This window comes from Strix aluco, chromosome 1 (assembly GCF_031877795.1).
Source record: "Strix aluco isolate bStrAlu1 chromosome 1, bStrAlu1.hap1, whole genome shotgun sequence".
NCBI lineage: Eukaryota > Metazoa > Chordata > Aves > Strigiformes > Strigidae > Strix > Strix aluco.
Genome location: NC_133931.1, coordinates 109663387 through 109683935, shown reverse-complemented (window position 1 = coordinate 109683935; position 20549 = coordinate 109663387). Strand labels below are relative to the sequence as shown.

Genomic DNA, 20549 nt, shown 5'->3' with positions numbered 1-20549 from the left:
CCAGCTATAGAAACTATGAAACCTACTTAGGAAATGAGGCACAGACTCGGTGTGTTGTCTAAGATCACTCAGAATATCTGCACAGAGCATGGAATTGAACTAAGGATTCTCTGACTCTAAGCTTGAGTTGTAATGATTAATAATCCTTTGGGCTCCAGTTCTAGCACTGCTGATTACTTCTGTATGATTCTTCTCCATTTTCAGGAGTGGGGAAAAATGACTGAGGTGGTGTTGGTAATTCTCAAACTCACAGACTTATTTAATGCTTGTGTAGCTTGTAATATTTTCTATCAGAGAACCTCACAATGATGAGCTTAGATGTTAGGATTTTACGGCCAAGTCAGTATCTTAATACTGTAATTGGATTTGTATAAATGTGTTTTAGGTCTCCTATGTGATTAGAGATGAAGTGGAGAAGTATAACCGAAACGGGGTAAATGCACTTCAGCTGGATCCAGCATTAAATAGACTCTTCACAGCAGGCCGAGACTCTATTATAAGGATATGGAGTGTCAATCAGCACAAGGTAGGTCATGAGGGATTCCTATGTCTAAACCTACTTTTTTCAAAGTTATACTAGTAAGCTGCCTACAGATGTACATCTGATACTGTTTTTAACAGCTGCCAACTACTATGATAGGAAAATCATTTTGATGTTGCTCGTGCTGTGGTATCTCACATAGCTGTATAGTTCTTTCACAAAAAGATTCTGGAATAGTGACTTCAAGCAACTCTGCATTAGGCAACTTCTGATCCATTTGAAGGTTGAAGAGGATCTGATAGTCACAATCTTTTCCGTTTGTGATGAGATCTTATAAACTTTTTTTTTCTTAATTTGCAGCAAGACCCTTATATAGCATCTATGGAACATCACACAGATTGGGTAAATGATATTGTGCTCTGCTGCAATGGTAAAACTCGTAAGTACTTAAATGTTTGGAAACTACAGTTTTCATAAATTGTGTACAAAAGTATATTATCTGCTGCCTTAATTATTTTCCATCTTTTTTTAGCATGTAAAATTAGTTTGTGATGTGTATTGTAAATTTGATAGTGTAAGCAAATGTTTTAATGAAAAATTAAATGCATATATAAACGATTCTTCTTATCTTTTTGAAAATTAGAGTAGTACAAATATACTTTAAAGTAATGTGTAAGCCATTAAAGTTTACTCTGTTCTTTCCAATTTAGTGATATCTGCTTCTTCGGATACTACTGTTAAAGTGTGGAATGCACATAAAGGATTTTGCATGTCAACACTAAGGACACATAAGGTGAAAAATATTATCTGTAAATACTGTATATTATCACTGACAATCTTATCACCTCAACTGGATAATGTTGTTGACTTTTGTTGTTATATTTACTTTATTGTAGGATTATGTGAAAGCCTTAGCATATGCAAAAGATAAAGAACTGGTAGCATCTGCCGGGCTGGACAGACAGATATTCCTCTGGGATGTAAATACTCTAACAGCACTGACTGCCTCAAATAACACCGTAACAAGTAGGTACCTAGGGAGGGGAGGCAAATGCAATGCGTTTTGAGTGGCATAGTTTGTGAGATCAATTTAAATCTATAGCTTCCTGTTTCTCTGTGTAGATAAAAAATGTGCAAGAACCTTTAAGGTGGTTTTAGTATGTAATCAGTCCATTTGTTGCATTATATAATAGCTGAAGATCTAGAGCAGCCAACAGTCATGGCATTTACAACAGAGGACAGGTTTCTCTGCACGCTTTCTCCTGAAACGTAATCTTCTGGTATTCTCTGAAACTTCATAGAGCGTTAGCTTGGGAAGCTTTTTGCTCTTCAACTAACGCATTACAGAAATTTTCCCTCAGGTTATTTGTCAGTGCCTTTTCTGTGTATTATAATTTGGGTTTGCTTTTATTGCATATATAGATGCTGCAAAAAAATGCAGTACAGCTCCTAAAGCAGGACCTGATAGATTTATCAAATTTATCTGTCAGAAGAATAAAGTAACTAGAAAAATTAGATTAAAAAACATGCAGAGTAATACTAAGCACTAATTACATGTGAGATCTAACTCACTAGATATTAGAAGGCAAGGGGAAACTGTCCATAGATTCTGCTTATCAGGGTTAATCCTTAAAGTCATCATCATCTTTTAGGAAGCAATCTGTCCTGCTTCTCTGTCCCAATACAGGCATTATAGTAAATTATGAGATCTTTCCCCATAGAGCAATTCCAACACCGCTTTCTTAGAATAGTCAGGATAGAGCTGGTTAAGTTTCTCTTCTGGGAAGTACGACACCAATCTTCAAGTTCAGTTAGATTTGATTGCTCAAGTGAATAACGTAAATCTGGGTCATCAGCATCCTGGTTTGTATTGGCTGTTTTACAGTATATTTTTTCAGAAAGAGGTCTAATTTGACCACAGCGTGTCTTGCTGCTTGTAGGTAGGTTGGAAAAATAGTACTCAAAGTGTCTGATTTCTTTCGTTTTATACTTAGTGTTTGATACATGTTTAAACACTAGCAGATTCTCAGATGTATGCATTGGGAAAGAGCGTACCATCTTGCTGCACTGCCACACTTGAATTTCTAATTAAGACTACTTGCTTCATTCATACATTAGGAATGACTCAAGAAAAATCTGCAAAACTAAAATTCAGAATTGGCACAACATACTCTGTAGAAATTTCAGGAATATGTGACTGTAAATAAAGAGGCAGGCACACAGTTGTTTTGATGGGTTTTTTGAATTACTGTTTTGGCTAATTCTGAAAGGTGTGTTAATTTTATGGATTTAGTAACTTCTAAAACCAAAGGTGCATCTGTTGGGCAGAACTGTCAGTTTTGCATTTGTTCCTTCTACAGGACTTTTTAATCCAAGTATAGCCTTATGCTGGCATGTCTCTGTAGCCTTCAGAAGAGAAATGGCTTCTAGTGAGCTGTGTTGCACTGCAGAATAGTATTGGGATGACACATGGCTGCATATAACTGAAGAGATTTACCTTATATTTCCCAGAAGTTTTCTTTCACTGAAAGTAGAATTATTTTATCACCAAACTTTGCTGATAACTGTAAGTTATTCTGTCTTCTGATTGAACAGGGAGTTTTTGAAGGAAGAATTTATTTGCTGGCTCACAGGAAAATTTGATTGTGGGGGAAAAAAAGATTTCTTGAACACTGCAACAGTGATACAGAACCTAAATGATTCAAGTGAATCATAAATGCGAGACAGGGAGTACTGAGGAGCTGATGCTTGTTTTGAGCCCAAGATCAAATGGAAGTAGAGACATTATCTCTTAAGATGACACAAATTTGCATTTCCAGAGTTAGAACAGTAATGCTTCATGAGGGGGAGGAAGGGGAAGCAGGAGAGTTGTTTTTCTTTCTTTCTAGTGCTCCCAGCTAACAGCATTTCTGTTAGGAAGAACATGGTGTGTGTCCTGGTTTTCCTCAGTTCTTTCAAACAATTATTTTTTCAGAGTGCAAATGAAGAATGTTCTTGTGCATTAATTTTCTATCTGATTACAGGGAAGTAATGTACACAAGTCAGCATTAAAAGGAAGCCTATTTTAAAAGATTCTCTCAGTCAGCATAGCTGTAACTTAAGTGGAGAGGTTTTGCTTTTGAGAGGTAGTCCCTTCCCAGAAGAGGGTGGAGTTGAGCTTTGCTTTTGTTCTGGCATAAATTTTGCTTCTGTACACTTAAGATTATTTCTTCCATTCCTGATGTCCAGCTTGTGATAAGTCTGTACATTATCCTTTCATAAATTATTGTGGCTGTTGAACAATGTGCTAATCTTCAAGAGTTTTTAGTTCTGCTTTTTGCCTTCAACTATCATCTGGGGACAGTGGAAGACTATCACTTTATTTTGGCTACAAATAATAGATTTCATTTGGAAGTTTACACTTGGATATCCATAGCTAGTGATTAAGAGGACCCTGAAGTAAAGCTGCATAATTCTTCCACTGTGACAGAACATTTATGACATTGGGTCACAAATACTGTGTTAGAAATTCATTTCCATAATATACATAAATCATTATATAAAGTTTCACATTTTTGCTGGCAGTACAGTTTGTTGCTATTCTCAGCCTTTTTAGCATACTGATCGTATGGTTTTGAGACTTGATGAAATGCCTAATGGTGCTCTCTGAATAGATGATTTTCATTTGCTGTGTCTGTGTTTTTCCTGGTTGAGGGATTGGTACTTTAATCTGTCCAAAAGTAGATTAGGCTAGATGGTACAGAATTCCTAAACTCTTATGGTAGTTGTGATGCTGAGGAGTTGCCATATGGTTTTCACAAACAGGGAGGTAGCACCCATGCTGAAGTAATGCATTTCAACACTGCAGTGTAACTTCAGTAATGCATCTCTGCTGAACTACAAGATATATAATGTAAAATTTTACTGCAACTTGGCTTGGAAAAAAACCTCTGTACTTAAATCCAAATGCTATGTATTATAAGATCACATAGAAGTATCATTCTCAAATAAAGTAATAGAGAAGAGCAACACTACCTTGATGGTCTTGGCACTGCATTATGGTGCCAAAAGGGCACCAGGATTGTATTGACTATAAGTCTGAGGAGTTACTTTGTTTTTATGCAGCAGTAGATTAAGACCTGGGATGGGGTTTTTGTAGCGGTATGCTGTCTATAGCCTTTCTTTTTTTGAAGGAACTCTATACATGGGGTGGAATGGCACTATTTTCATGGTTCAAAGGGTATTAAAATACCCTTCATTTTTGAGTAAGTGTGCTTTTCAAATGACAGCATTAAAATTGAAAATGTAAATTTTATTTTGAAATAGCTTCTTCCCTGAGTGGGAACAAAGACTCTATCTACAGCCTTGCAATGAATCAAATGGGAACAGTTATTGTATCAGGGTCCACTGAAAAGGTAAGCAAAAATCTGGTAAGGCTCATTCCACTTCAGTTCAAAGTTTAGTATAAAGAGCCAATTTTATTCATTTTCAATGTCAAGTCTGTAGCAGATTTTGTGTTTTTAATAGTGAGAATAGACACTGTTTTTAAGTGGGAGTGTAAGTGTAGGATACAAATACGTGGCTCAGTCTGAAGATGTATAGATCCATATAGCTTTAATACACAGAAGAGGCAATGAGATCATCTTGTGTAACCCTCTATCAGAGATCATTACATTTCACAGCAAGAGCTGTGATTTTGGGGACACATTACTCAGATGATTATAAAAACTGAAGCAGTTGCCACAGGTAAAAAAGGAGTGGTAGCAGCAATTTGTAAGACCTCTGCTGGATGTAAGAAATGAAGTGAGCTAATAAAGTTCAAGTGTCTCCAAGAGATAGCCCGTGCTCTTTGTTGCAAAGGAAGGTGAAACAGCCTAAAGTCCCCTGCAAGTTGCTTTTTTACCTAATCTAACCTTGAGAGAGTTTTTTTTCCAAGTTAATGTAAAAATAGGATACACCAGGGAAGTGTCCAAGATGATTCTCGGAATCTTTTTACCCACATCACACTGTCCTCTTTCCAGTCACTTCCATTCTTTAATTTCTTAAGAAGACAGAACAAGACAGAACAAATGAAATTAAAATCAAGCGAAGAAAATCACATCTGATTATTAGAGGTGCATAAGATCTAGTTAAGTCTATCTTGTTCTAATGAAATACATTTTTCAGTGATGGATGTCTGCGTGTTCAGAATAAGGGTCAATTTTATGAATAAAGGCTTAGTTTTCTGTAGAGAAAATGCATTGGTGGGAAGAATGATGTTAATGCCAGTTATCCAATGTCTATTTATGTAGGTTCTAAGAGTGTGGGATCCAAGAACTTGTGCAAAACTAATGAAACTCAAAGGGCACACGGACAATGTAAAAGCTTTGTTATTGAACAGAGATGGCACCCAGGTATGTGCTTTAACTTGAGACAAAAGCATTTTACTGAATGCAGAAATGTCATTAATCTTCTTCAATATAATTATTTTATGTCATAGATTACAGAAGGTAGCTTAACAAGTATTTTACTGATATTTAGTGATTAAGAGAGGGAGGCTAGTGGGTGAAAGCTCTGTTTTCTTACTGGTCCATCTAGGTGTGGAGGGGATGGTTTGCATAAAATGTCTGGAAATTGTGACTAGAGTTGTTAACCGCCAGTCTTTGTTTAGCACCGTCTTAATGGAAAAATATAACCATAAGAATTATGAAAGCTCTTTATGGAAAAAATATTTTAAAAGACTTAAATACCTGTTTGATTTAAGTATGATGGTTGTTGCTCAGTGTCTTTCAGGTAGCTCTGATGGGACTATCCGCCTGTGGTCCCTTGGGCAGCAGAGATGTATAGCCACATATCGAGTCCATGATGAAGGTGTTTGGGCTCTTCAGGTCAATGAAGCCTTCACTCATGTTTACTCAGGAGGAAGAGACAGAAAGATTTATTGTACAGATTTACGAAATCCTGATATCCGTGTGCTTATCTGTGAAGAAAAGGCACCAGTTCTTAAGGTAATTGAGTTTAATTCAGAGAATCACAGGACACTTGAGGTTGGAAGGGACCTCTGGAGGTCATCTGGTCCACCCCTTCTGCTCAATCAGGGTCACCTAGAGCCAATTGCCCAGGACCATGGCTTTTGAATATCTCCAAGGATAGAGACCTCACAATCCCTGTGGGCAACCTGTGCCTGTGCTCAGTCACCCTCACAGTATAAAAGTGTAATTGTATTGTGTGTTGTCTGATGGAGTAGTGGCTTGAAGTATGAGTTGATAGAAGAATGCACATTGAGTAACAAGTGTTTACTACACCACATCTTCAGTATATTGGCTTTGTCTCCTAAATTACATCTGAAATGTAATTGTCTGAAGAAGATAAATGCCTGGCAGCTACTCAAAGTATGCAAATTCAAATATTACTGAAACTGAATATGCTTCAGACATGAAAAGTTGGTTTTACCAGACTAGTACAGTTTTAAGAAACTAATCCAGCATTGCCAAGGCTTTAGACAAAAATGAATGTTTCCTAGCAGCAATATACATGCACAGGACTGTGTTAGAATATGTTGCTCATATGTTAGAATATGTACACTTATGGGAACCAGGAGTAAAATTTATCGTGGGTTTTTTGAACACCTAAACATGATGTTTTCTTAGCTGGAGAAAACTGCATGCACGAGTCTTGAGTCTTTTGAAGAGGCTGCTTGTTGGATTTTTTTTTTTTTCCCTCTCTAACTCTAGATGGCATGACCTTGGAACATGTAGGTGTATATGAGATTGAAACAGATACCAGTATATAAGCAATCCAGCTTTCCTTGTTGGTGAACTCTGGCTTAGTATGTTCAGATAAAATCCTGGATATATTAATGTAGTTTTGAAAAAGTCAGAATCTGGGAAATTTCAGTTCAAAATGGAAAACGAAAGCTATGGTCAGCTGTACGAAGATCAGAAGGAGTCTCTAATATCTTAGCTACGTTGATTTGTTATTGTCCAAGAAATCTAACAGCAAAGACAAACGTATAAAGTTCTGCTTTTTAATTAGTACAGACCTTCTTACATTCCCTTTTTAACCACGTGAAGTATCTGAATGCAAAGTAATTCAGAAAACATTCTACTTATCAAACTGTCTATTAAACAAGATTGCATCATGCTAGAAGCAACTTTAAATAGTGGGTCTTTAGACACACTGCATCTACTATTGTACAAGTCCAGAATTTAATTGTTGAATATTTGAAACAATTTCTCTCGAGTTTCAAAAATTGCAGCTTAGTTATTTTTCATTTAAACTTTGTATTTCTTTAGTAAACTGAAAGTAGTGCTGTTTCTGAGATACATCCAAGTATGGGAGCAGGTCTGCACAGAGCAAATATTAATTGAACAAAGGAAAATGTAAGTTAAGCGTGCCTGAAAATGTCTGTGGTTTCATTATTTAGATGGAACTTGATAGATCAGCTGATCCTCCTCCAGCACTTTGGGTCGCAACAACTAAATCCTCTGTGAATAAATGGGTAAGTTATATATTTTACACTCTGTGAACTCAATTAAGTAGTCATGGGATTTGCAGTCTTGGTTTGGGAACTGTTGGACTGTTGCTTGCAGTTTGACTGTTGACTTGCTATGATCTGTAAGCTTCCTTTAAAAAAAATCATAAAATGCTAATATTGAAATTAACCAAAAGACATTCAGCTTTGAATTGCTTCCTTTGCTATCTATTTATGCCACTTCAGAAATAAATTATCTTACTTGAAACTGGACAGTTAACATCTAAATAGCAGCAGTTGTTACAGATAAAAGCAAAGTTTATAGATTATTATGAATGTGTCATTATTTTGTTTCTTTCTTTAGACTTTGAAGGGAATCCATAATTTTAGAGCATCTGGAGATTATGATAATGATTGTACCAATCCTATACCACCCCTGTGTACACAGCCTGACCAAGTTATAAAAGGTAAACAGCTGTTTTCCAGAGTACCTTATAAAATCTGTTACATTAGCAGAAATGGTAGATCTTTAAGACTGGCTCACATGTTTAGGTACTTGATACTATGACTTCAACCAAAACAAAGACAATGTGATTATTGTCTGTCTAGTGTTAATTACAGTTAAAATAGCATTTATACCTTGGTGTTGTCCACACCTTACATAAACTAGTGAAACCAAAGAACAATCACATGTCGTGTTATACAGTTTAATTTAAGGTAATATTAGAAAAAAAATCACTGTAGTGACCTTAATTCTTGTTTGTTTGCTAGGGGGTGCTAGTATTATTCAGTGCCACATTCTTAACGACAAGAGACACATATTAACCAAAGACACAAATAATAATGTGGCATACTGGGATGTCTTGAAGGTAAGTATATATTTTTGGATTAAGCGTCTGTTGTTGGATGACTGATTATTTTGTACCTTTTTAATATATTTTTCTTAGTGTTTGAGATTCCTATGGTAGAAAGTAAGTCATCTTTCTGTCCCAAGACATAATGCAAAGATTGCTTTGGAGGAGGGGCCATTTCTGAGCTTTTCTGTATCTTTGCCTAACATAAGGCCGACATCTTCATTCACCTGAATTCAGTGAAGTATTGACATCTTCATTCACGTGAAATTCAGACCCTTGAATTTTCTTCTGAAAATACTAATTTTGTTTTGATTGGGTTTTGTTTCAGAGAGGGTTTGTAGAGGTCCACGGGCATGTCTGCCTGATGCTGTATGGAATAGCGTAAGGAAGCTTAGCCTGCAAAAGAGAAACCTGTGCTTCAGGTCCGGCTACAAACCCACAGATCCCAAGCGAGTATGTTGACTAGTCTGTGGATTATTCTGGGAGCGTGAACTCACCACATCCCTTGTTAGTTGTCAAGATAGCAGGCAGGAAGGCAGGACTCAAAGGAAAGTTAGCAGAAGGAAGTATGGCTCCCACCTAGAGATACTTGCTCCTGTGAGAAGAGAGACCTGACGTGGCATTTCTTTATCTTGATTTATCCAATGATTGGTCAGAGGAGGGAAAAGTGCAGAGAGAAAGGACTGAAATCCCAGATCAGTGAGATGGTCAGCATTTTCTTCTCTTGCAAAATCCTGTTTGAAATTCTAAATCTTTTTTTCATCTAGAACTATGCAGTGCTCTAGCAAAGATTCAGTAGTGAATTAAGGCGCACTCATCTAACTTCCTGAGTTGCTGACCAAAGTGAGGAAGAAGTGAATTAAATTGGAGAATGTAGATTTGTACTAAAAATTATCTAGATGACTTTTGTGGAAAAGTGAATAGCTTTTCTTTCTTTCAGTTTACAGTTGGTATATATTTAAGTACAGTGTTAGATCTTGGGACCAAAGTCAAATCCTAATGTTAATTTGTACGTTCATTCAATTCTTCTTCTCTTTTGTTAGTAATGCTTTCAGAAGCATCTCTTAGATATGTTTAAATACGTATTCACTTTAGAGATGGCATTACTTGCCAGGTCGAAGTGTCATCTTATGTGTAGGATCACTGCACTCTAAAGCTGAGACTCTTTACTGAGAATCCTGGAAGAAAAGAGGGAGGTCTTCTTACCTGTAGCTATGCTACAGGTACACTACACAAAGCTACACTTTGCTTCCTGTAACTTTTTGTGGATTTTGAGGAAATAAGCTTTGCAAGGTTACAGTCCTTAAGAGTTTGCTTAAAGCACATTTCAGGTTTCAGGACGACTCTGCAAGTGGATTACAAGAATTTGGATGTTAACGGACTTACTTGGGGACCTTTAAAAATAAAAGTATAAAATAAAACAGATAAACAGGAAAAAAGAATCTGCACACAAATTCACTCACTGCTGTTCCCATTGCAGTAGGTGAGTTGAATTTATTGCTGGATTTGCAGCAAATGTTGGTGTTTGAAGAATTGTACTGAAATATTGGTACTGATGGGAAGAAGAATGATAGAGGATGTTAGAAGAGAGCTATCTACTTGGTGATAGGGATAATGTGTTTGTTTAATGTTAAGTAATACATCCATACCTCTCCACTTGGCTTAATGCCACTACCTCAGGAAAAAAAAAAAAAAAAATAAAAATACTTACCACATAAACTATTGTTCAATTTTTTGAGAAAAATTTGAACCTTTAACTTGTGTGTTTCTGGACTGCAGTACTCATGGAGAAATCGTAAGTCGTACTCATTCCAAGTCTATATGAAAGCCAAGTAAAAGCTTTGAGGTGTTGATATGCCTCAATACCAGAATTCTAAAACTTGTGTGTTTCTTTTGGTGTACAGGCATGCAAAGTTGAAGACCTTGGGAAAGTAGATTTTGAAGAAGAAATTAAAAAGAGATTTAAAATGGTGTACGTGCCAAACTGGTTCTCGGTAGACTTGAAAACTGGGGTGAGATACAACTCCTAAATCTGTTGTTCTAATGTCATGTTTCATACATTTTCATGTACTGTTTGTTCAGAAAGGTTTTAGTGTGTTAAAACTTTTGAAGAACAATCATAATTTCTGTGATGGGTTATATTTATTTTGAAGCAAACCAAATTTTAACTCAGTTCTTAGTAATCTGAGTAACAGTTTTTGAAGTTTTCTTCCTCATGGTATCGTCATTTTAAGTCCACCAATACCAATTATGAATTAATACCATTTGGTAAACAAAGTATGCTATCATGCATTTAGAAATTCTTTGGTTTGTATTCCCAGCTAAGTGTAAACAAAATAAATTTATAGACTTGTTGAATACAAACCAACTATTGTATTCTTCTTCCTGGTGATCTTTTTTCAACAGATGTTGACAATTACTTTGGATGAAAGTGACTGCTTTGCAGCCTGGGTTTCAGCAAAGGATGCTGGATTTAGCAGTCCAGATGGTTCTGATCCAAAATGTAAGTTTTAACTAATATTAGTGTTTTATTGAGACAAAAAAGCAGAATAAATTCCAGTATTTATGTTTCAAAATATTCCAGTGCCACATATGTCAGTAGCTGGTTGGATTTTAGGGCTTGTTTTCTTGGGACTAAACTCTGCAGAGAATTCTGCAATGAAAATGTTTGCTTTTTTGTGAAACATTCCAGTCATGTTCAGGTTTTCCATTTAACTTAGTTTTAAACCTTCAAGAAGCAAAAGGGAAAAAATAATATTCATAATCTCAGAACCATTACCTAATCTAGAGAACGTTACAGCATGTGAGTGGTCCAACAGTAGTGATTCTAAAACCAGCTTTTTCTGAAAGATTGCAATGTATATCTCTGAGATTATGATAAGTAGATTTCTGTGCCCATAAAGAGTTTGGTTTGGGAACAGAACAACTCAAACTTTTAGAAAGTTTTCAGCTGTGGATCAAATGTAGAATAGATGCCAACAGTTTTTGCGTAACTGAAGGGAGTGTAGTGATAGGATGAGGCATAATGGTTTTAAACTGAAAGAGGGTAGATTTAGATTAGATAGATATAAGGAACAAATTCCTCAATGTGAGGGTGGTGAGACACTGGAACAGGTTGCCCAGAACAGCTGTGGCTGCCCAAGGCCAGGTTGGACGGGGCTTTGAGCAACTGGTCTAGTGGAAGGTGTCCCTGCCCATGGCAGGGGGGTTGGAACTAGTGATCTTTAAGGTCCCTTTCAACCCAAACCAGTCTGTGATTCTATGTAGTTCTACCTTGCTATGTCTTGACAGTAAACCTTGGAGGGCTTCTGCTACAAGCACTTCTGGAGTATTGGCCTAGAACACATATCAATCCAATGGATGAAGAAGAAAATGAAATAAATCATGGTTAGTATTTTAATATTTTCCTTTTTTAGGATTTGCTCATACATTCTGTTTGTTATTATTTCTGTTCTCTTCAACAGCTAAAACTTCACTTGCTGTCTTATACGTGTCTCTGCATGCATTATGGACTAATGTTTTTTTAATGCTTTTAAATTTGCTTTACACCAAAATCTGGAGTAGCTTTCTTCTGAAAGTATCAGCAAAAATATTAAAAACTCCAGTCCATAAAAAAGGAGGTGAATAGGTGATTCTGAGGTTACAGAAACATGATGCCTTGATGAAAAACAATTACTGGCAAAACTAAGGCTTGACTTGGAAAAGAAACAGCCTAGATAATGACATTGAAGAGCAATAGTTCAGTTATTTAACATTAGCCAGTATTCTCTTGACATAATTCCAATTTATTTCTAGGTATGAAAAACAATATAAACTAAAAGAAAGATTTATTAGGAAAAGATATATTCAATGGCTATTAGAATAATACATGGTGTAGGTCTATAGAAAACCATCTTAGAGTGGTGTTTTAAGGTAATAATCCTAAATTAATCAGGCATGAAATAAAAAGCACAGCTATGTAAAATGTGAGATAGTGGCTGAATTTGTGAGAATAAAAGAGAGTGTATAACTCCTAAGTTTGTGGATTATTTTGAAATCAATTCAACCCATATCAGAGTTCACTGAAAAGTTTTGTCTTTGGCAATTAAGAAATTACTTTCTACAGATAATGCAATTAAGGAATTCAGCAATATGTTGTCATTTTATGATGAAGATTGTGCCAAGAGTTAGCTACTTCCTTCTTTCAAAACTGACCTCTATGGAGGGTTACAGCACTTGGCAGGCTTTTTCGGATAAAGTTGCTGATTCTTATACTTCTGCGTATTGGCAGTCTGCAGCTTAAGAGCCAGACAGTATATGAGAAGTGTAACTTGGGCTTTTGTATTGTCGGAACACTGATGCTGCACTAATTATTTCTGTGAATAGATGTGGATTAGTGGAATGTTTAGAATCAGTCTTAATTTTCCCTTTTGAAAGTAACAATTAAGAAACTGACACTGAACAGTGACTAGTGTCCCTGTTGAACACTGAATTTGTGTAAAGAGACAAGAACTTAAATATACATATATATATATATATATGCAGTGTTGTTTCTTTCAATTGTTAACAGAACTGTTACGAAGAAATCTTTCAAACTATAGGATTTTTTCACTTGCTCTAACCAGTATTATATTAATCCCTGCTAATAGAGAATATGTTTTCTTTTTGGTTTCTTTGCTTGGTACAATTTTTGAGCTTTCTTTTACTACCTGTGTTACTGGTCAGAAAGCTAAAGAAATTCTTCATCTCATGAGACTATGCCATTTAAATTTCTTATGTTGCTTGAATTCACTATGATGTTCAAGTACAGTAATTAGATGCTGCAATGTAATCAAGATGATCTTTCCCAAGTGAAAGGAAGGCATCTAAATACTTCTGTATTGTGTTTCAAGATACCAGACTGACTAGGAGCTGCACTGTTCAAGAGGTGCATAAATAATGCGGATTTTTCTTTAATCTTATTCTATCCATCTGAGGTGGAATCAGGTTCTTCAGTGTTTGAAGACCGTACTGCTATAACTAGCTAAAAATAAATCGAATTTAGAATGCAGTAACTTCAAGGAAATGTGAGTCCAAGCTTTACTAGTACAGTATTTTGACATCTGGCAAATCCAGGTAGAAGAGCAAAGCTAACAAGCTTCAGAGTTCTGTACTGTCAGTGTAGAGGGGAAAAATAGTCTTGTCTCAGTGGAATCTCTTTAGTTGATTTCTAATATTAGTATTGTTCAGTTTGACAAATCCTCAGAATTCTGTTAAGGAACTGGAGAAAACTAGTATTCAGATTTTTGCTCATGAGCACTATTTCCCTTTTCTCAAAGGCTTTTGAAATAGGCCTTCCACAAACCTGTATTGATCTAATTACTCTCTAGTGTTCCCTTTTATATACTTGCTGTGTGTTGGAAATGGGGATTTTCTTGGGTTTTTATGAAGCTTATGATTTTGTTAGTTTATGAAACACGTTAGCTGTAGGTGGAAAAGACACCTTTTGGTCTACGTATACCCAATTTTAAGGCCTCATGCAGATTCACTGTTACGTATATTTCTTCCAACAGTGAATGGTGAGCAGGAGAACAGAGTCCAGAAAGGAAATGGATACTTTCAAGTGCCGCCACATACACCAGTTATTTTTGGTGAGGCTGGAGGACGCACTTTGTTCAGGTATAAACTCAACAGTGTAAATTCAGAGGCTAAACAATCACTTCCTTTGTGCAAGCAGAAATGTTATCAGAATGTAATACTTGCATCTGTTCTGTACTGTACATTCAAGACATGCCCTTGAGAGGCAAAATAAGCAGCTGTTAATGATAATTTTACATTGTCCAACTGAGTATGTGAGTTTGAACATCAACAAGGTGTGGGGGTTTTACAACAGTAAGAGATGTATATTGTTCTTAGTTGTACGTCATAGCTTTTTGCGTGCCCTCTTCCTGTGAACTGATTAACTGAACTTTGTTTTAGAATGAAATTGTGCTACTTTAGATTCTTGAGGAACTTCTCATATGGGTCTGTTGTGCTGGTCTTGGAGAATTAATGACTCAGGAGGTACTACTCACTAGAGAGTTGGTTTCTGCTCCCAGAATTATAGCTGGTGACCCATTAGAATGTCCTAAGCTCTGGCAGGTAGGAGCACAGGTTCTGTATTGTAATGTGTATATACTGATTATCCTTCTATTTCTTTTCATTCTACATTGTAAAGCCTAACTGTGATATATGATATGTCAGAGACGGTTTAATCATGCTGCAACACAAATGCCAAGCTTTCAAATACCGTGAAACATTTAATATTTACTGACATAGTGGATTGTAAAATTTGAGGGCTGGAGGATGTTTGATTTGTTGCTTTGTTTTCCAGGCTGAATAGGCCCAAAAACTATGTATCTTTCAGTCCATGAATTGGTCAGTAAAACACACGGTAGCCTTTTTTGGCTTTGAAAACTGTTTGGTTTTTTTCTGCAGCATCAATGTTTTTACATTGTAGCTGGGGCTTAATATTTGCATCCATTCTGTACTGGTGGATCTTAACATCTTATACAGTTTGTTCTCAAGAGAACACTGAAAAGACACCATTGGAGGGAGCAAGCCATGCTTATTAGGCCTAAAAGGTGGCTTGCAGGACTCTGACAAAATTCTTAGTTGGAATTTATAAAATTATATATGGCTTTGTTGCACCATTGTATATGTGCATTTCTCAAAATTGGTTTTATTCTTTCCATTTGGTGAGGGTTAGCAGGCGCTTTACATGCAAAGCTCTTTTTTCCCAAGCAGAAGAGAATTGGTTTATGCCAGGTGCCTTTCCCCTTCTCCTGACTGTTTTGTACTTCAACACACAAACATACACAATCCATGAACCAAGTAGTTTTTTTAATTTCTCTATGCCATAGCCTATAGTCCCCTGAGATACTTCTCCCTGTTTCTGCTCTAGGGATCTGTCTTCTCCTGCAGCTGCTTTTTCTGGTCTTTACAGAAAATACGTGATCACTGCCCCAATAACTTTGATGATGTGAAGGGTCAGTTGACCAAGTTCAAGCTCCCAGCCCATTAAAAGGGCAGGTCCTCTCCTGAAAGCTTTCTAATGCACATTACAATTGTTTTCATTTACAAAGGTTATTTCTGTATGTCTTAGGTTATTATGTCGGGATTCAGGTGGTGAAACTGAATCTATGCTTCTTAATGAAACTGTGCCACAATGGGTAATTGACATCACTGTGGATGTAAGTATTGTATACAGAGTTTGCTTTTTTGTTGTGGGGGTTTTTTTTTGAAGGTGAACTACAATTTTTTTTTTTAACTGTACAGGATCTGAAATGACATTTAAAATTTTTGCTCTGTTTGTATTTAAAATAAGTGGTCTCAATGTCTGTATTCAAGATCTTTTGAGATTGTTTTTTGATGTGTCCAGTTAAGGTATTTATCTCACTTTATTTTGACAGTCTTAGAAAAAGAATTCAAAGCACTGTGCATAATTGATATCCTTTTCAATTGCGGAGCTCAGGAACAGACAATGCTCTTCATATTGCTGCAGTCTTCTGACGCTATCTAATTTTCTTTGAAATAAATGATAATTTATATTCAAAAGCTAGATGATATGTGCATCATCTAAATTGAAGCATCTCAGCAGTGTGGGTAATTGGGAAGTTGGCTGTGGTGGTTATGTTGATTAAGAATCTCTCTTAGTTTTTTGATAATTAAAAGCTGAATATACTTCACATACCAGCTGGTAGAAATAGGAGCTGATAACAGTTCATCCTAAATTAACACTTTTCAAATTTGTTTCCTTCTAGAAAAATATGCCCAAATTCAATAAGATTCCCTTCTACCTCCAACCTCATTCATCATCAGGGGCAAAAACTCTAAAAAAGTAAGTAATGCATATTCGAATCTCAAAACTGCAGAAAGAGAATTTCAAGCTCAAAAAAACCCAAACTGTTTTGCCATAGAATTGTATTGTGCTTGATAAATATGTAAAAGTTTCTAGTCATTTAAGCAGCATCGCTCTGAAGCATTAAATTATATCAGAATATTTGAAAGAACTGTAGGTTAGATTTATTTTGGGCTTAGTGGGCAGTTGCTTAAGTTTATGCTAGAAAATGTCCAAGAACTAACTACTGAAATTAGACTTTCTTTTGTGGTATTTAATCAGAAAACAGAGGAACACTGTTACACTGTTCAGAACCATAGTTTTATGTTTCCTATTGCTAACAGTGATGAATATTAGCTTTTTAAAAGGAAAAGTCAGAAAACCTGACAGTAGGGAATGCAAGATGGTCTGCCTATTGCATTAGCTGTAACTGGGAGCTCTATAGGTTAGAAATCAGTGCAGGTCCTCAGATAGGAAGTCAGTATCATAGATAGTATGTCTACCATTTATATGCAACAATTTTTGGTGTTTTCCACAAATGTCTAGTTCCTCTAAGTCTTATTGAATTCTTCACATCAGAGACAATTTGTAACGGAGGAGCTTGATAGGCTTTTTGTGTACTTTGTGGAAAAACTGCTGTTGCTCATTACTTTAGAATGCCCTACTGTTAATGTAGTAGGGTGAACAGCATGTTCTGGCTTACCTCTTTTATTACTCCATATCCTCTGTCTTTCTCTGATTAAACCCTTTTTTACTGAAAGAATGAGGGTTGTGTACAATACTCTTCATCTAAGGTTTGATTTTAATCCAGTCTTTTGAATATTTTGCCACTTTTATGAGTCCCTTTTCCTGTGTGAGTCTTTCTTTGGATAAATAGCTGTTATGATTATGGTATTCTGGATGATCCTGATAATTTACTATTAAACTTATAAAGAGCTTATCTGTGTACTTGCATAGTTTGCTACAGATTAAGGTATTGTGAAGATAAGAAATACAGTTTCTCAAGTTTTTTCCTGACAAACTTCACTTTCCTTATATAGAGACCGACTGTCAGCAAGTGATATGCTTCAGGTGAGAAAAGTCATGGAACATGTGTATGAGAAAATCATAAACTTGGATAATGAGTCTCAGACAACTAGCTCTTCCAATAATGAAAAAGCAGGAGAACAAGAAAAAGAGGAGGACATTGCTGTGCTAGCAGAGGAGAAGATCGAACTTCTGTGCCAGGACCAGGTAAGTTACTTGGGCGTTTTAGCCTGTGAACAAGACCAATGTCTAGCAATGAATCAGTTGTGAATTTCTGAATACCGAGCTTGAAATATGCTATAGACTATCTGTTACCTTTAAAACTAAGTACGTGTTTTGACATCATTTTAACTTACTGCTGAGACAAGTTCGGGCAGCTGCAGATTGCCAGATGAAAGAACTTATATAGTATGCCTGTTTAATTTGGTCTGACTAGTAGCCTTTATAGGATTACTTACTCATTCTCAACAAATGGACTTAATACAATTCCATAGAGTTCCATTCCTAGCATTTTTTGAATGTTTTGAATTCTACATTTCTAGCAAAGTTTAAAATTTGTCCAAAATCATGAATTGTCTATTAAGTTTAATAAGTGCATGAAGATTAAATATTGAGGAGGTGGTTATAATATGAAGTTATACGTTAACATTGCTAAAATCTTTTTGTAATGTGTCAGGCTTACTTGCTAGTTGAAAAATCCAAACCTTTGCATGGTTCATCTTTGATGCCACGTCACCCATAAGATTGTTTTACCCAATAAAACCAGACTGTTTCATCTTTGAATTTCCGACAATCTAGCAGAGTTGTGGAATAAAAGATGAATTTTTACTGTTTAGGTTTTGGATCCAAATATGGACCTTCGAACTGTAAAGCACTTCATTTGGAAGAGTGGTGGTGATCTGACGCTTCATTATCGCCAGAAATCAACGTGAAGGGAGTGGTGGACCCAAATGGTTACTTATTTACTTGACCATACTGTACTGGTTCCAAGAGTAGTACTATAGAAGCCCACTGAACCCCTAAGGTAGATGAGACTTCTAATGACTCAGTATGGATGGAAAGTATACATTTAATTGAAGTGACTAATAGATCTGTAATATAGAGGAAAAAAATCTATATGACTTAAACTAAAGTCTGTCCTAGTCTCAGCCAGTGAGATGGGAAGTCCCTGAGTGGTTCGTGTTGTGTGAGGTGTACAGAGAACTGATGATAATCCAGTGCAGACTTTTGCTTCCTCCTTTTTGCTTTTGTTTTTCCAGAACATAATATCCTCATCTGCTCATGCTTGATATGAAACAGTTTTGGCAAACATTAGTCGCTGTGTTCACAATATAATTCAGAACTGCACATAAGGTATTTTTAGTACATTCCATTCATTAAGTTCCTACGATGATTTCTCACTCACTGAGGTTACTCAAAACATTTCTACCACTTAAAGAAATTTGGAAACGAAACCAGGTATTGTGTACTTGAAAGAATTGGCCCATTTAATTGCAAATGAAGGGTTAACATTAGACTTGTTTTAATACTGCAACTCAGTTGTTGCTTTAGAGAGCTGTTGACATGCAGAATAAGAACACTAGATAAATATTGTAGCAGGGTCAGTCCAATGATGCTGTGCATCATAATAGAGTGAACATGCTCTGCAGCAACTTAAAGAAATTTTTTTTTTTTTTTTAAATATATATAACTACTTCCTGCACTGTGTCCTAGGTGTTCTAGAGACACACTAGTCTAATTTTTGGTAACTGTGCTCCAAAACTATGTGACATTTTGTTAAAACTTCAAACCATTCTGAAAATAACTTCATATGTTTAATGTTAAACTTTAGAAACTTCTCAGCAGATTTCATATTCATGATATAAAAATACTTATTCTTCTTTTCCGAAGTTTTATATGCAGTTGTTCTTTTGTTATAGATTTATGTGGATCTTCTTTTCTCTGTTATTTCTAAAAATCTGTGACTGTCATAGACTCATAGTAGTCTTTTATAGAGTTTAACTTATTGGGGGGAGGGGGTAAAGGCATTTCAGCTTTTTGTGAGAAAATGTGGGGCTGTCCCAGAAAACCATTTGTAGCCAGAACAAATTGCAAATCCTCATAAAGAAATTGTGTAAAAATTACTCTTGTCTGAAGCAGAAGCACAAGTGCCTTCAAAGGGCAGTATATTATTCGAGTTTCTTCAGGAGACATATGCTCTTGCCCTTCCTGTATCTTGCTATCAAGGTTTAGGTTGAGGCCTAAAGAAAGTCCCAATAAATTATATTACTGGGATTGTATTGGTCAAACAAAAAGTAAAATATTTTTCATCGTATTTTATTTGGAAAAATAGTCAAATCATTACCTTCTGCACTCTTAACCTAGCTAAATAAACTCATTGCTTAAACAATATGGTTCAAACTAAGCTAGCATGTCTTTTTCCCTGTCTTTTGCGAGTCAGTTTCAGTTTTTAATCCCCATTTCTGTGTATGCTCAGTTTGACACAATTGTGCTATAACTGCGCATTTTTAGTGATATTTGTGAATTAAATGGTTAAACAGAACTGTAACTTTTATTGATAAATTGTCCTGACTTGTATTTATTAATAGCAAGGGTCTACGCTTGTTCCAATAGGCACTGTTTGGGTTTTTTTTCTGGCTGTCTTGCTGTCCCGTTGTATACATTGGAATTGCTCCCAGTGATTTTGTTTGAAATCAGCCAAGGTTGTAATTTTTCTTCTTTTTTTTCTTTCTAACCATCCCAAAACACAGTTTCAGGAAAGATTGACAGAAGAGTCTGCAATGCCAGAAGGGTAAATGATGTTTCACAGTTGTATAGAATAAAAGGTTTTAGTTAAAATATTTTCCTGTTGTTTTGTGTATTGGATCAATTACGCAGCTTTAGAGCTTGGCCCATTGTCATTTAATGGTTGTATTATAA

At 35.9% G+C, this 20549-nt stretch overlaps 1 protein-coding gene across 3 annotated transcripts in view; it reads left to right on the top strand.

Annotated features, from left to right (window-relative positions):
* Nucleotides 1–20470, top strand: part of WDR48 (WD repeat domain 48) — a 28237-nt gene extending 7767 nt beyond the window's left edge. For 2 of the 3 annotated variants that reach the window (XM_074830915.1, XM_074830924.1), the window contains exons 2-19: nt 386–526; nt 842–920; nt 1192–1274; nt 1378–1507; nt 4787–4875; nt 5752–5853; nt 6223–6447; nt 7866–7940; nt 8278–8380; nt 8685–8782; nt 10672–10779; nt 11174–11270; nt 12059–12154; nt 14299–14404; nt 15870–15957; nt 16528–16604; nt 17645–17837; nt 18467–20470. In XM_074830915.1, the coding sequence (XP_074687016.1) occupies nt 386–526; nt 842–920; nt 1192–1274; nt 1378–1507; nt 4787–4875; nt 5752–5853; nt 6223–6447; nt 7866–7940; nt 8278–8380; nt 8685–8782; nt 10672–10779; nt 11174–11270; nt 12059–12154; nt 14299–14404; nt 15870–15957; nt 16528–16604; nt 17645–17837; nt 18467–18562 (1986 nt within the window). In that variant the 3' untranslated portion in view covers nt 18563–20470. Of the gene's footprint in view, nt 1–385; nt 527–841; nt 921–1191; nt 1275–1377; nt 1508–4786; nt 4876–5751; nt 5854–6222; nt 6448–7865; nt 7941–8277; nt 8381–8684; nt 8783–10671; nt 10780–11173; nt 11271–12058; nt 12155–14298; nt 14405–14704; nt 15958–16527; nt 16605–17644; nt 17838–18466 lie in introns of those variants that run through there. The other variant, XM_074830933.1, reaches the window with a different exon arrangement.
* The last annotated feature ends 79 nt before the right edge of the window (nt 20471–20549 follow it).